This window comes from Clinocottus analis, unplaced genomic scaffold, assembly GCF_023055335.1.
Source record: "Clinocottus analis isolate CAN_PGR_092001 unplaced genomic scaffold, fCliAna1.0.p SCAF_16, whole genome shotgun sequence".
Lineage (NCBI taxonomy): Eukaryota > Metazoa > Chordata > Actinopteri > Perciformes > Cottidae > Clinocottus > Clinocottus analis.
Window position 1 is genome coordinate 5817535 of NW_027175887.1, and position 16314 is coordinate 5833848.

At 43.7% G+C, this 16314-nt stretch overlaps 1 protein-coding gene across 1 annotated transcript in view; it reads left to right on the top strand.

Moving 5' to 3' along the window:
* The window catches only part of znf385c (zinc finger protein 385C), a 110201-nt gene that overhangs the window by 36404 nt on the left and 57483 nt on the right, over positions 1 to 16314 (top strand). The window contains exon 2 of the mRNA XM_068579326.1: positions 807 to 1136. Within this exon, the coding sequence (XP_068435427.1) occupies positions 809 to 1136 (328 nt within the window). The 5' untranslated portion in view covers positions 807 to 808. The remainder of the gene's footprint in view (positions 1 to 806; positions 1137 to 16314) is intronic.

The following is a 16314-nucleotide window of genomic DNA, read 5'->3' on the forward strand; positions in this document are numbered from 1 at the left end:
CTGTTTCATAAACCCCTGGACTCTTGTTCCTGTTTGTCAGTCTGATTCAGGCCCCGCTTGGCTGAGATCCTACTCAGAGGCGGAGGAGCTGCTGCAGGATTTTGGCAAACAGGGGTGCTCAGACAGCAAACAGGCATGCAGTCTTCACAATTGAAGCAGCTTGTCAGGGGTGGTGGTGGTGGTGGTGGTGGGGGGGGCTCACTGGTCCTCAGAGAGCCTCACTGCGGCACTCTGTCTCCCCCAAGTGGTGCGCCATTGCACCCCAGGACCACCACCACCACCACTTGGACTTCCCACCCTGTGATCATGAACACATTTGTGCTCGGTCTGTATTTAGTTTTCTGATGTCTTCATGAGTGTGTGCTCGTGTGCGTGTGTGTGTGTGTGTATACAGTGCAGGTGTCATTTTGTTCTGAGGGTGCTGAAAAGCATGACAGACAGGAACGAGGTCAGATTCCACACACTCCTCCACAAAGCTTTTGGAATCAGGGGTATTTTTGCCCGCATGTCCTCGCCGGCTATCAGGTTTTAACAGGCTGGCTTTGTGTGCCGGGTGAGCCGGGTCATGCCAGGAAGATGATACCGCCATCACTCTGCTCCATGCTGTGCTGCACATGCTAATGCTGCGGTGCTTCAGAAAGAGGGTGGGGGGGCATCTGACATCTTTCCCTTGAACAAAGGTGTTGAGCATGTAGTGGTATGACACCTGAGCTGTAAAGTGAACCTCGAAGCAATACTGGTCTGTCCTCCTGTCCACTCACTTGTCCATCCTTTTGTATTTATTCTGTCATCTTCTATTATCACAGGTATGAAACGTCCGTTCAGCCCATCACCTCTGCCAGACGACGAGCCGGACAGGAGGGGGTTCGGCGCCGGGCTGGCAGTGCAGATGGACTGCGAGCCTTGCTGCGACACCCAGGATGAAGGCGCAGTACCAGATGAGCAGTCACCAGGGGGCGCCCTGCCTTCTGCGCTCTGCAGACCCAAAAGGGAGCGAAAGCAGCGGAGCTACACGATGTGTGAGGTTTGCAACATCCAGCTCAACTCAGCCGCACAGGCCCAGATCCACTACAACGGAAAATCCCACCAGAAGAGACTCAAGCAGATCAGCAATGGCAAGGTGCCAAGTAAGACAGGTAGGCCTGGAGCGCCAACTACTGGCCACAATGTCTGCCTATTGTTACTCAATCAGATCTAAGTGCAGAACATTGGATAAAGTGCTCTGCCTCTGGATTTGACAACATCCAAACCCTCACCCGTTGCCAATAGGAATCCCACACACTGTTCACAGCACACTGTTGCCAGCCTCTGTGGACCAGTGCTCCCGACTTGCATTCAATAGAAGTTAAACAAATGCAATTATATTTGCTGAAATGTGTTCAGCCGGAGCCCTGGGCTGAGGACACACACACACACACACACACACACACACACAACACACACACAAACACACAAGTCGAGCAGAGCTGAGTGAAGTGAGCAAGTGAGACACTAATTAAGAGTTGGTTTGTTTGATGGTTGTGCTCCGTAATGCGGATGGAGTGAAGCTGGACATTTTTTTTTAGTCTCGTCACAGCCTCGATTAGGACTTCGCTCCGGGGGAATCAGTCTCTGCTAAGTTTGACTCGTTCTTATTGCTCTTTTTTTCAACCTTTGCTAAACAAAATGCAGACAAAACACATCAGTTTGGTAAAGTAGTCAGGCAGACAGACACTAAGCTCACATGGGCCTGTAAAAAATAATCAAGCAGAGGGAACAATTTGGAAAGCCAGTTCAAGCTCATATTGACATGCGGGTCGACCCTCAGCAGCGACAGGTTGCAGTGGATTGTGTCTCGGCACAACGTCCGTCTATAACCAATCGCATGGCCTACACCGGCAACAGCCAACAGGGCCTTGTACATAATGTGGTCCGATGCATGTATGCTTCTATTCTGCATTTATGTGTGTCTGACGTCTGTGTTCCTGAAAGAGCTTAACAGTATTTGAACCGGCACTATCTGAAAAAGGCATTTGGGAACATCAGGATATTAAATCCTTCAAAGCAAGTGAAATAATCTCGTCCCAGCGGTGGATCCATGTGGTTAAATGTCAAGCTCTGAAAATATGTTTCTAAAGCAGCACTGGACTGTTGCTAAAGGCTTTAGCGGTGTTCAATGGTTACATGTTCGAGACAGCTGGAGAAATCCACGTGGGGTTGATATACCCTTGAGCAAGGCACTTCACAGCATAACGAGCCGTTTCGACGAGGCTGGCAGTCTTTATTTCTCAAAATGTGTTGTTGTAGCATCTGAAGCAGGTTTTGAAAGAGCAAAAAAAAATCAGTAAAATAAAAATGGATAAAGCATTAAGTGTATTTTTCAAGAACTGAAATTCCCTGAAGCTGATGTCTGAGCTATTTGTGAAACCAACAGCGGTGCCACTTTAACAGCTGCATAATAGATTGTGCTTTATTTGTCCTCCAAATTCTCCTTATGCTTTTGAAAATAATGGCTAACATTGCTTGCCTGGAATTGATTTAGTGTTTGTAGAGGGTAGAAGTTTCTCGCATTTACATCATTTTACTGTCACTTTTTGCAACTTTTCTAGAGAGAGTTTTGTGTGTTAGCCTGTTTCATTATTTCTAATGAACACTTTTCTTTCGCATTTCTTATGGATTACCTTGTTGGGAAGCCATTATATTACAAAGACAAGGGCCTACAACTGTTAAAAGTGAAGGTTTACAGCCAAGAATATGTGTCAGTTTTCTTTTGATCTTGCATTTATATGCACCAAGTTTAAAGCTGCGGCTTAATGATGAATCAGTGGCTCTGAGTCTCTTTTTGTATCTCTGTCCTTTCAATAGATGAGGTGTTGCTGTTCTCACACTGTACTCTGTGCTGAATTCAGGACACTGTAATTGATTGTGTTGAAGCTCAGTGTGCAGACATGACACTCTTTCAACATGCTGACATGATTATCGTATAATTACCTTTTCACAAACATGGCTGACATACATCGACCCAGCAGCAATGTTAAGGTGCATTCAGTTGCCTCTGACTCATTCTGTGACGGCTTGATCTAGGTTTGGTTTATTTGCATGAGTATATCATATTGATTTATCTCAGAAGATCCATGCAGCATCTAAAGAAGTTGTCAGAATTTGTTGTTTCATGACAGTCGATTAAATCCCTATTTTAGTTGTGATTCATCTGACAGTAGAAACACACAAATATATGTCAACGAAAATGTGTCTCTATTGATGCAAACGGTTAACGATCACAGAGGAGAGCAGTGTGTCATCAACAGTGATCTTCAAAAACAGTGAATGGAGCATTTAGTGGACTACAGAGCAACAAGAGGAGGGAAAAGAGGACATTTAAACATTTTTGTCGATGTGGGCATCGCAGCTTTTTCAAAATTCGTTCCGAAAAAGCAAGTGTTGACAGAAAACCTTCAGATGCATCTTCATTAGTGTGGCCACAGCCTGAGATCAGCACATATGCTTATCCTAAGCCGTAAATTGGGTTTGAGCGGTTGTGCAAAAAGTGCTTTGGTCCTACTTTTTGGCGAGAACTTCATCACACATATAGCACCCATGAGTCGAGTATTTCTGAGGGTGCTTATGGGCCAATGGAAAAGTATGGACATCTGTCTTACATGTGCATGTGTGTCTGCATGGATGCATGCATATGTTGTGCCTGAATAAATCCATGCATTACATACACAGAAATACATGTGTTGTCTCAGAAGACAAAAATATGCATTCATCCATTCACACGCATATACTGGGCAAACTTGCACAGCATTTAAGGCCCTGGGACTGTTGGCAAAGCACAACTTTTCTCGTTCTGAAAGTGATTCACAGTGGTCTGTGTCTTTAGGTTTTCTATTTGGATTACAAACTAATCGTATATTCCTTGTGTAAAACACAAGTCAGCTTGCCATTGCCTTTGGTCTTTGCTGCGTATTCAAGTGCAACTTTTTGCGGCAAAGTGTTTCCCAAGCTGCTTTTCGAGTTGCTTCGTGTAGCTGCAGCAGAGCGCCAAGCATGCAACCAACTTCCTAAATTCTATAATATACCAGAAACCCAGTCAGTCAGACACGCAGGCCACGTGTTGTCTCTATCCCCCTTTTTGGTACACTGCTGTGATGCAGACCGCATATGTACAAGTTTCTGAGCATGTAATGTGTGTGTGCATGTGTGTGTGTGTGTGTGTAACGTAGAGACTGCTGAACTGTTGTGTTGTGCAGATTCTCTCTGACATGCAGTCACAATCACACAGCCTTATCTCTCCTCACCTTCTGCTGACTCCCTCAGGCAGCCAGCCCTGCTGTGTCCTCAGCTCCACCACAGCTCTGCTGTGTGTGTGTGTGTGTCTGTGTGTGTGTGTGTGTGTGTGTGTGTGTGTGTGTACGTACATACGTATGTGTGTGTGTGTGTGTTCTGCATGTCTGGTTCAGATATTTATAGAATTCTTAAATGCTGCAGATTCTGTTACTTTTTCCGTGGAAACACAAATACGAGCTTCGCTGCATCTGTTTTCGTCAGCACGCATACAGTAAGGCATCCATCCCTGGATCTTTTATAGGTTTATAGGTTATGTGAACAAAGACTAAAACATTTCCTTCTAAATCAATGTGTGTGTGTGTGTGTGTGTGTGTTTCTCCCAGCGAATCGTCTCCATGTCGGCCTGCGTTTTCTTCCCGCTCTGCTTCACTGAGCTGACAGTGGGTTCAGGCTCTTTTCTCCCTCTTGTCTGCCCTCCTTCCCCTCCCTTCTTCCTCATCCCTCCCTTCGTCCTCATCTCTCCCTCCTCCTGGCGTGGATGCTGGACATGAGGCCCGACTGCAGGATGAATGTGCCACTGATAAAGTGATTTCACCCGCTTCTGATGGAGAGTGATATTCAGAAAAGCTCGCTGACAGATCAGGATGGAGAGAAGGAATCCAGATGTTTCGGCGACGATGCAAGTTTCGGTGTTCATTCGTGCAGTTTATGCCCGTTTTCATCTTCGCAAATTTTACACGTCACTCGTTATGAAACATTGTGTCAGTGAACTTGCTATTCACGATGATCTAGTGATGTTAAAACATCATATGTTGCTCATTTTAAGGTCATCTTTAAGGTGTGGCCCACCCACATGAGCTTTGCCATCATCTTACCTGAAGTATATTTATTTCCTGTAGATAGAATAAAGCTACTTAAAGAAAAAACTACAAATCCACAAGATGTTTTTTTTGTACCTTTTGTGGCTGCTAATGCTGGCTATATTTCATCCTGTCTGAAAAGAAAAACAATCCCAATGCCTGCAATACTTCAATGCCATGGGCATATTTTGAACAAGAGCAAAAACTGGTGGTGGTGGTGGAGATATTTGTATCCATTCATTTGTGTTTATTGTGTTTATATCACTTTTATAATTACCTCGCTAATAGACTAAAGCGCTGGGCAAGTTTTTTAAGTATTGAAGACCTTTATAATTATGTTAATCATAATTGTTTTTGGAGAAATACAAGGAGGAAAGCCCAGGTGATTGAGGTGACTCAGAGTTTTTCCTCACAATCAAACTTCAAGTTGAAAACAGAAATTAAGTGCAGATGCACTTCTTATTGTTATAATGATGTTGGTATATATATATATATCTTGTATCTTGCCCTCACAGCACGATCTATCTCAGTGCATCCTATTGTGTGCACAAGCACGCGCCTGTATCAAAACAAAACACCTTCAAAAAGCTTCTATTGAGGCTTCTTAATTCACATCCCACCTTCACAAGGCTATAGCTGTGATGGCTCATGGTTGTTTAATGTGTTATGGAAAGTTGTTATCTGCTTTTACATTTGCATGCGCATTCCCACAACACTCACGCTCCTGCTCTCTCCTACTAACATACACGTGTGGCTCAGTTCTGCGTGCTATAAATAAATCCGATGATCAAATGATGATGGAAGGGTGTGGAGAGAGAAAGGGAAAGGAAGGGGATGGAGGGAGTGGACAGCAGCCTGGGCCCGGCCTGATATGACCCAACCGAGTGTGGATCTGTGGATCTATAAATCTAACAACACGCTGTGTGTGTGCGTGTGTTTTTGTTTGTGTGTGTGTAGGGAGAGGGAGAGGGGGGGGGGGGGGGGGGTATGTGTTAATCTTCCTTGGCTTTGTGAGGAAGCAAAAATGTGTCATTCTGTGAGACACAGAAAGTGCGTCGAGAAGGGAGAGAGAATTTGCATTTTTTTCTTTCTTTTTTTTTCCGATGGACCTCAATCTCTCATTTTTCTTTGATTTGTGCTTTTTTCTGTGTGTGTGTGTGTGTGTGTGTGTGTGTGTGTGTGTGTGTGTGTGTGTGTGTGGGTGTGTGTGTTAGTGTATGCTTGTGTAAAGTGAGCCTCCACTTCATGGTTAGTCTCTTCATCATGGTCCCTGTCTGACTCCATCTCTCTGGTTCTGTTTTAATAAAGCGTGAGAAATTGGATTAAAGGCAAGGATTTTCTGCTTGAATGTATTTGCGCATCTGCGATTTATTTTTGTGCTGCCTCGCCGTTTTCCAATTTTCATCCCCAGCGGAGGGAAATGACTTTCCCCTCATTTGGACATACATGTGCATATGTTGACTGTGTGTGGTGTTTGTGTAACGAGCGGCCTTATCTTAATCGTTGTACATCGTTGAGTGTCTTCTGCCTCGGGTTGGTCTATTTGATGTCTTCATTAAAAATATGTATATATATACACACACACATAGGAATTAGTATGCGGCTGATGGCTGTCGGCTTTATCTAACACCAGAACACACTTGGGCAAACATTAAAATCCTCACAAACGCGTAAATTATTAAAACATTGAGAATACCAAAATATGCTTTCCATGAATGTGAACATTTGCAAAAACAAAATATCCCCATAAGGACATATAGGATATTGCAGTGACATATTTTACATCCGCACGACTGAACTCTCAATTTAGAGTTGAGAGTCTTTGAGCAACGCTTTCCCGCCGTGTCTTTTCCTGGTGATGGCTAAATCTACGTAAATGCTATGTGGCGGCGGAGTCCTGCACCTCTCACCTTCTCAGCCCTCCACCTCCGATCCCTCCACTCGCTGGCCTTCTCTCTCCCGCCTCCCTGCCTCGCCGCGGGGTGCGCCCCTCAATTGTGACGGCGGTTCAAAACTCTGGAAAAAAAGGTCGGCGGGCATACCGGGTCAGCACACAGGGCCCAGTGGAGCGAGAAACATGAGGAGCGGTGCTCACAGGGCCACGGGGAGAGGGGCGCATCGCTCAGAAATCAACCGATGTCTGTGTTTACCCGGGTTCTGACAGGTCGACCAGCTCCGTCTGTGGATAAGGCCAAACGAATCTCCCTGTGAGCCCTTATCTCGCCTGTCTGGTACACAAACCCGTATTGCGACATCTTCCGCAGACGTATTTGCGAAATGAATTGAACCGTTTGCCAGTTTGCTAAATGTCAGAATATATCAGTTTCAACAGTATTTTGTCAAGTCGGTCACCTGGCACGACCCTGTCTTCTACTTTCTCACCGTTGCCTTTGTCCCCTCGCACTGTGTCCTTTTTATTCTCAAGCTGCAAATACAGTTTTACTCATTTGTGCTGTTTATTAGCGCTACACTGTTGTATCAGATCCTCCAACACACACTGAGCCTCAGTAGATATGTTGTATATTTCATATAGGGACAACAAAGGGACAATGTGACCTGATGAGCCTCTCTCTTTCTCTCTCACTCTCTTTCTATCTTGACCAATTTTGCTCTCTTCCCCCAGCAGCTCATTGTAAAAAAAAAGACCCATGAAAGGCTTTCTTTCTGGGCAGAGATGAGTCCTTTTAACCCCCCCTCATCCCACCTCCACCTTAGCCGTCCTCTGAGCTCCATCATTACAGGCCTTTAGAAGGGCCAAATTACAGCAGAGTGACTTATTACCAGCTGCATCCAGTGATGGAGGCTACAGAGGAACAAGGAAGGCAGGAATTAAGGGAGCGAGCAATGAAGCAGAGGAGGGAGAGGAACAAGGAAGATAGAGAGATGGGAAGGGGTACAGATTAAAAAAGGAGATTGAGAGACTGGGTGGAGAGAATGTGTGTGTGTGTGAGAGAGAGAGAAGGTGATTCGCAGACATAGACAAACACTGTCATTTACCGAGCGAGGTAAAGCTGTCTGCTAATGGACACATGATGCACATCCCCTGAAAGTTTGCTGTGCTTCATAGTTCCCAAAGTTCACACGTACATCTCCCATCTCTCACATCCAGCGCCAAGAGAAGCAATACACTATGAGGCCATGGTCAATGAGTTAGACGATCATTTATTAGAATTTGATCTGCTCTCACGAGAGCGCATGTTTCACATTGTGCGACTCAGCGGCAAAGTAGTCTGACAGCGTCGGAGCGTTTGTTAGCGTGTGGACCTCCAGAGACCCGCGCTGTGTCGTACACAAAACCGAAGCAGACAGGCTTTAGTAAACAGATGTAAACTAGGTGGAATGAGATGCGCATGGAAGTGGGAGGAAGGCACGTCTCACAAACACAGAAATAGACTCCTCACTGGTGTTTAACTTTTTGCCTCACACACTCATAAAGGACAACACAGTCTTATTTCTATTTCACACAGACACATGGACATCTGATTTATGTCTGTGTTTGTAGTAATCTCAAACTGAATCACATGATAGCACATACTTAACGAAGTGTGAACACTTACCGTTTATAGTAGGATAAACGTTACATGCATAAAGAAAACCAAATGCATTAAGTGTAAACTAACTTTTCTGCACAGCTTATGAAAATAGGATTATTAACATATATTAGCAATAGTAGGGCGGCGCCCTGGAATCAGGGACCAACAACCAAACTGTGGATTAAAGTCTCAAAATTGGTGTTCACTCAAAGTGACAGTAGTCACATTTAGAGTTAGCAATAGAGGTTTGAATCTGAGCACTGGAGGACATGAATGAAGTGATTGTGTGTGTGCGTGTGTGCGTGTGTGTGTGTGCGCGTGTGTGTGTGTGTGCGTGTGTGTGTGTGTGTGTGTGTGTGTGTGTGTGTGTGTGTGTGTGTGTGTGCGTGTGTGTTAGTTTGGGGGAGAAAAGGAAAGAAGAAAGCACTCAATACCAGACAGATCTTCACTGCAGCAGCTGTAACTTTATCACAGAAGACCGGCAGGACCTTTAACTAATAAAGTGCAGTTTACTCACTTTTCTCACGGAGGCAGATTTAAACACAACAAAGCTCAGCGGCGTGGAACAACACCATTACATCAGCAACAAGCACAGCCGTGTTACACAACACTGGACGGGACTCAGTGGCCTGTAAAATACATTAACATGGCAAATAGTGTAGTTCACTGAAACTAAACAAAACAAGGTGACAAACACACTGACCTACAGCATCTCTGCCCAGACGAAAGCCTCTTACTTGAGATTGCTTCGTAGTGTGTATCTTCTTATTTATTTTGCTATTTGGGGACGGGAGCTTAACCGGTTTGGTGAGCTAAGCGGGAAACAAATCCTCCGTACAACAGCGGGGATTGATTATTCGGATATTTCTCTCTTCTACAACCGGCAAATGTCGAGTTAAATAGAAACAGAGCAGCGCGTAGAAGTTGTCCTTCTCTTCCTCTGAAGACTCAGTGAATCTTCCTTCGACAGGTTAAAGTGGCGGAGCACAGGGCAAGTTATCCGGTTTCTCCTCCGGGATCCAAAGCAGTGAGGAACAAAGTAATCAAAGTCGAGCTGGAGCCTTCATGAAAGTTGTTATTGAGCAGTGAGGAGCACAGCAGCATCTGAACGTACTTGATGTGGTGCACTTGCCCAGCTAATTAGCCCAATCTAGCTCGATGTTAGCGGTGCACTCGTTCCCGGTGAATGTTTGTCTGGATACTTGTTCAACAAGATAAATTGCAGGATGTGTATTTATATTTGTAATTTATATGAAGAAGACTGTGTGGCTCTTATGTACATAGGCAGGGAAAACTAACTATCTTCCTTATGCTAAGATATTGGGCTGCCATCATGAAACCAACACATATTAGATGTACCAGCCTTTCTTTTCCTCAAAGCAGAACACAAATGTGGTTTCAAAAGTAGATATATAAAGTGTAGAAGAATCAAAAATTAAATTTAGGAGCAAAACTAAAATGAAAGATTTCAATAAAATAAAGTATGGCAGTAAAATCAGTTTTACTTATATATTATCTCTTATACAGTTCCACAATCTCTTCAATGTACAGCTAATATCCTAACCACAATTGATATTGAAAATCAAAAAATAAATTATAACAGCAAAAATTATAGAAAAGAAAACTAATTTACACAATTACACAAAACATGTAATTCACTTAATCAAATGCACAGCAAGCAACACGAGCTATTTAACATGTTGTAATGAAATGTTTTAATGAGTAATGATGTTGATCTTATTTACTGCACATGTGATGTTTCTAAGAAAAAGGACTGAACTTGAATCCGTTTTCATCCTAAAAGTCCTGCTCCTGACTTGTGATCTTGGCTTCTGTACTGAAGGTGTGCCAGTTCTTAGAGGTTTTATGCAAATACCATAAGCTCCCCGGTGAGCATGGCCAAAAGAGACGACTACAGCTCCTCCTGACTGCCACACACAAACATGCATACACACACGCGATGCCATTTAGAGAGCAAGCGAGGCAACTCATGGATGATTTTCATTGTTATTCATGTATTAATTTATTCGGTCATGGCAGATGTGAAACAGGACTGTAATATGCAGATGTGGGTTTGTTTCTCGATGGGAATTTTCCGGTCCACTGCCTCTAGCTGCCACTAATAATAAAGACAGGCAAGGAAGGTGGAGGAGGAGGAGGAGAGAGAGTGAGAGAGAGAGAGAGAGAGAGAGAGAGAGAGAGAGAGAGAGAGAGAGAGAGAGAGAGAGAGAGAGAGAGAGAGAGAGAGAAGGTTGGAGTTGTCAAGATGCCTCCAGTCATACACCAGCTCTCAAACAACTCACCTACTCCCTTTTCCACGCACACACACACACAAACACACACACACACACACACACACACACACACACACACACACACACACACACACACACACGCATAGATGCAAGCAGTGACCAGGTGCGATCTAGCTGTGAATGAGCTTGTCCTTGACATGAAGGTGAGCATGTAGAGTTGTACTCTGTATTGTTGACAAGACGCCTGCGCTGCTGCAGGTTGTTGCTCCTCTGTCTTTGGATCAGCAGTAGAAACCGATTTTACTGGCTACGTTTAATGTCACAGCACATTAAGCGACAAGAGAAATTCTTTTAAATAGGTTTCATAAGCTGTTACGCACAGAACAATGCGGCTGAAAACGAGGCTTAAAAAACCCAGTCGACTACTTCTCAACCGTCATCAACATCCACCTTTTAGGTCTCAGCTCGTAAAGAAAATGAATACCTCTGTTGTGCAGCCGTTAGAAAGCTAATGCATTTTTATGTGCAGCTTTTGTTGTAACGCTTGCTGTGAGTAGTGCAGTCTTTGTAAGCAAATAAGCAGTTGAATAAACTGACTGTGTCACTGCCTGAGACATAAATAGCCAAGGACTTTAAGACTCCCTGCAGGCGATTGGCTGTGAGACATGTTGTTTTCTGCGTGTGTTGTTGTTGTGTGACACCGGAGATAGTTCCTGCGGGAGGGTCATAGGCGGGGAACGTTGCCACGCCGGAGAAGTAATGATGTCAAAGACGAGATGCTAACAGGCAGCGAAGGATTCACTCTTTTCTTTTTTTGTCTTCCCTGCTGCATTTATTACAGATATTAACCCCCTAATGTGATGGAGTGGTGGAACGTGTCCTAGAGGAGAGGGAGGAGAAAGAGTTCATAGATGAGAGACATAGCGATATCAGATGTGGAGCTTTTGTATAGGAAAGAAAAAAATGTGACTTCAAAGGTCACAGGCGACCGACACTATGGACGCACAGTTTGGACAAAAACAAGATATATAACCAACGATGGAAATAAAATGCATGTATCACTTTTTGTCTGTGTATATATATATATATAGAAATAAAATCAAAAATAAAAGGATAGTAATATATTTCTACAGTTTTTATACAGTTTTTCCTATCCACTGTTTATGCTAACAATGCAAGACAATAAAATACCAACATCATTTAATAGGAAATTAATTGCAATCGTGTAGCAGCACTGTCATGTCAAGTTGGTCAGCTAATTAGCGACATCGTCAGCTGTACGACTGCCAGTAGACACGTGCGAATTTTCAAAATAGCCCGAGACCACAAACGGAGCTTCAAATACGTCAGAAGAACAGTTTCAGGAAACATGACACAGATAATACATGGCTCGAACAAAGAGAGTTGCAGCAAGATGTTAAATATACAGTTCATCTTTGTTATTTCGGCTTGTGAAATGTTCTGCTAAGTGGGTTGAAGGTTGGTTTTAGCCAATAAGCCACTAGTGAGACAAGTATTTAGAGACTTTACTGTAGGGTCCAGTGTGTAGGTTTGGGGCGAGTACCAGTCCTGTTGGGTCATTGATGGATTCATTTGCGTATTACCTGACAGCAGGACTGTGTCCCACGTGTTCATGCATGACGACACGTCTGTCCGTGTGTGTGTGCATGGCAAACCAAAAGTGGGGGGGGGGGCACTCTAAAAACATTGCTACTGACTGACCAGGTCCACCCCTTTGTTGTAGTTACAAAGAGTTGCCATGGAAGATGGTCTATTTCTAGAAGAGCCTTTATACTTTTTAGAAAACATGGCGTCTTCAGCTTTTAGTACACCAACTGTATGTGAAACTGTGTCTCATCATGAAGTGTTTAAATCCAGGTTTCAACATTGTAACCCGAGCTCTGCAAGCACTGGCGGTAATACTTTAATCACGAGCACGCACTCTTCCTCTAAAACTGTGTATAGCACGCCAATCAGGATGTGCTTATCCAAATACGTGTGAACCGAGAACAGAAACATGCATATCCCTTTTGGTTGAGGAGCTATTCCTGATTAATTTTGAATATGGTATTTTTAGATTACTTTCCTGGGGCGACAGCACAAAAGGTTACCACACGGTACCTTGAACGTGAAAGTAAAAAAGCATTATGAGTGTCAAAAGTAAATGTACTCATGATGTTGTCATATATTATATCATGTATTACTGATGCATACATATGCAACACGCCTTTTAATGTTGCAGCTGTTTTTGTATCAATCTGCAATCAATCTGTTCGCTAAAGCTGCCAGATATGTTGTACAACATTTTATTTGAAATGTAATGGGATGGAAGTACACGGTGCCAGAAAACGGTAATAATCAAGCTAAGTACATCTAAATTGTACTTCATGTCTTGTAAATGGACTTGGTTACATTCCACCGCTGCTATAAACACAAACCTCACAGCATCCATCAAGCATGCTGACGTCTTGTTCCCTTCTGATTTGTAGACACACACGTGCGGCTATCTCGAGCCGAAGCCCACAGGCATGCACCCAGGCCGGAGTCCAAGCCGTGTCAAATCAGCGGAGTCTTCACCAGAGGCCGAATCTGTAGCGTATAATTAGCTTTTAATCAGCACCCTCTTTCAGGCGAGCAGTAAAGATTAGCCCAGCTTGGGCTCTGCTTAAAATAAGCATTCATAAATGTGTGTGAAAGCCTCTGACCCATCACATCCAATCACACAGACAATAGCAAGCTCTCTCCCCGCCGCTGTCCTCTCTTCCCGCTTTCCCTGCTCTTGCCTGTAAAGCTCCTTTTTTTATTTCATCCTCTCTCTTCTCCTGTCTCCGCTCTGAATTTGTTCACGTTTTTTTTTTTTCGTGGATGTTGCTCTGCGCGTCCTCCTTTTTTTTTTTTTTTACAGGAAATATACAGCGACTTGTGCTGCAGAAACACAGTTCATTGTTTGCAATGGCATGCAGCTGCACACCTACACACCAGCCAACACATAACACAGCAAGCCTGACCTTAGTGACCCCTTCTGCGCCTGGAGGGTCTATTTGGATAATCCAATATGGAGAATTTAAAGTGAGTGTCTTTATTTGAAAAAGCTGCTGGGGTTCGAGAGCGTAACATTTTAGATGAGCTTGTCGCGTCTAATCCCTGCCTCTCTCTGGGGTGAGCCGCAGCATTTATGCCAGTAATGAAGTGCAGTGAGATGAAAGCCTTTTTAATGGGATTTAGTTAAACTGGGACACAAACCAGAAAGTCAGGGAGAAGGGAGGAAAACACTTCCTCTTCATCACGGCCGTCGTCATCGCTATTTCTGCTTTGGTGCGCTACTGGCTCACCTGCTGTGATTATTTTATCAATAAGTGTGTCACTTCTCATTTCTTTGATGAATGTCAATCCCAGACCTCCCGTTGTAAAACTGTAATCATATTGCTCATGGGGGTTTTATTTTCTTCCTGTTTAATTTTTCCAATCAACTCAGTCATTTACCTCCATCCTCGCTCTCAGCCCGCACAGCTCATCTTCTGCTGGTCCAAAGTGAACGAGGAGTGACTTCAGTGTGTGTCGCAGCTCGAGTGCGCTCATTGTGTGAGTATATAAGTCTCAGTGACGGGTTCGTGCTCTAACAAATGTACAGGTCGCAGCTTCATTAAAGCACCAAATGACCCGAACTAGTGTAAAGCGTATCTAACTTTTCTTCAACATTACATAGATGTTGCTGTTCAAAAAAAATTAAATGTTATCAGGAAAATACATTTGATTGTTATAATACAATTTTAATACATACGATTTTGGGCTGGTTATGTTTAGTTGTCGGGACTGAGAACTTGAGCCTGTCGTCTGAGCCCGTTGCAGTGGATGGTTGTGAGAAGAGGATTCAGACCGTGTGCCTCTTCGTCAAGTTGTTGCTACTTGTTCCAGTGTAATTGTGTGTGAGGAGCAGGTGAAATAACATTACATCTGAAAATGTGCTGTTGTGCCAAGAGAAGGTTTTATGATCCATTTGATCTGGTTTTCAGTGCAGAAACTGCTGAGGTGAGGTTTACCTTCGTCTTCAGTTCACTTCCCTTCAGCTCTTTGCAGTTACAAACCTTGTTGCATGTTCCATATGACCTAAAATTGCCTTTTCCTATTACTAAATCACATTTTTTGGACAATATGCAGTGTAAATGAGTAAACGTCTATTTCTATTTGTGTGGAGTAACACATAAAATGTAATGTTTTGCAAGATTATTTATGTTTACCTTTCTGAGCATCCAGACAATCCGTGTTAGTGGTTGTCAGTGGTTCCTGCAGTACTGTAGGCTTTCTGCATATATTTTATCATTCTTCAGGTCAGTTCACAGCTTTAAGGCCTTTGCACACCAAGTCCACATTTTTCCTATGCGTTATATTTTGATTTGGTATGCAGAGAAACTTTGCACACTGACTCTGATGTATATTTATTGTTGCCAACATTTGCAAATCAAAACAAAGCTGATTTAATTACATGGGTGCAGTGGATACGCTCGTCCCAAACGAGGCTAATGAGTGAGTGACATCGTTCAGCTGCTGAGAGCACAATAACTACTGTCTAATCTTTTGCACATCCTTTGTTTTGCGACCATCCCTGATTTTTAACCGCTTCTCCAATCAGCTCCCACAATGTATCTTTAAATTCTGCAGCTATTCTTCACTTTGTGCTTCGCGCCGGGTGACAAACAAACAAACTGATCAGCTTAGATGCCATTTTGGACGACGTTTGACTTTGGTCAAACCACAAACAAAAATCTAAATAAAAGAAAATGGAACCTATTCCAAAAACTTGAAAGACGGACAAAACTTTTGGAGTCTGTGTGTGAACCTGATTGACACGACATGAGGTTGTATTTGTTTCTAAGAACAATCCGCTCTCTAGAAGTGTCACCATATGCACCCTTTGACACTGCAGACGGAGCAAAATGGAATTTGAAGGAAACAAATCATTGTGAAACGGCTGTTGCGACAAAGCGTTCAGCCTGTGAGAGCCAGTGTGTGTGACGAGTGCTGAGTCCAGCTCGCTCCAGCCAGCCAGCGATCCTGCTGCTGCTGTGATGAGTTTGGCTCATGACCTCCTCGGGGCCGCGCTGCCTTGCTGGCCCCCTGCCTATTGTTCTGTCAACAGCATCTGTTGGGCCCGATAACAGGATTAGACCAGCCCCCTGTAGGCCTGCTGGAGCTAGCCTGGATTAGCCAGCGAGGCCTATGTTTTTGTGTGTGTGTGTGCGTGTGTGTGTGTGTGTGTGTGTGTGTGTGTGTGTATGTAATATTAACTCAACATCAATCCCTTATATCCTGTTAAAGAACTTACACCAGAAAAAGAGGGCTGAATTGGATTTCTCTCATACAGCAGATAAAACCTGATTTAATTTTTCCTAACATTTT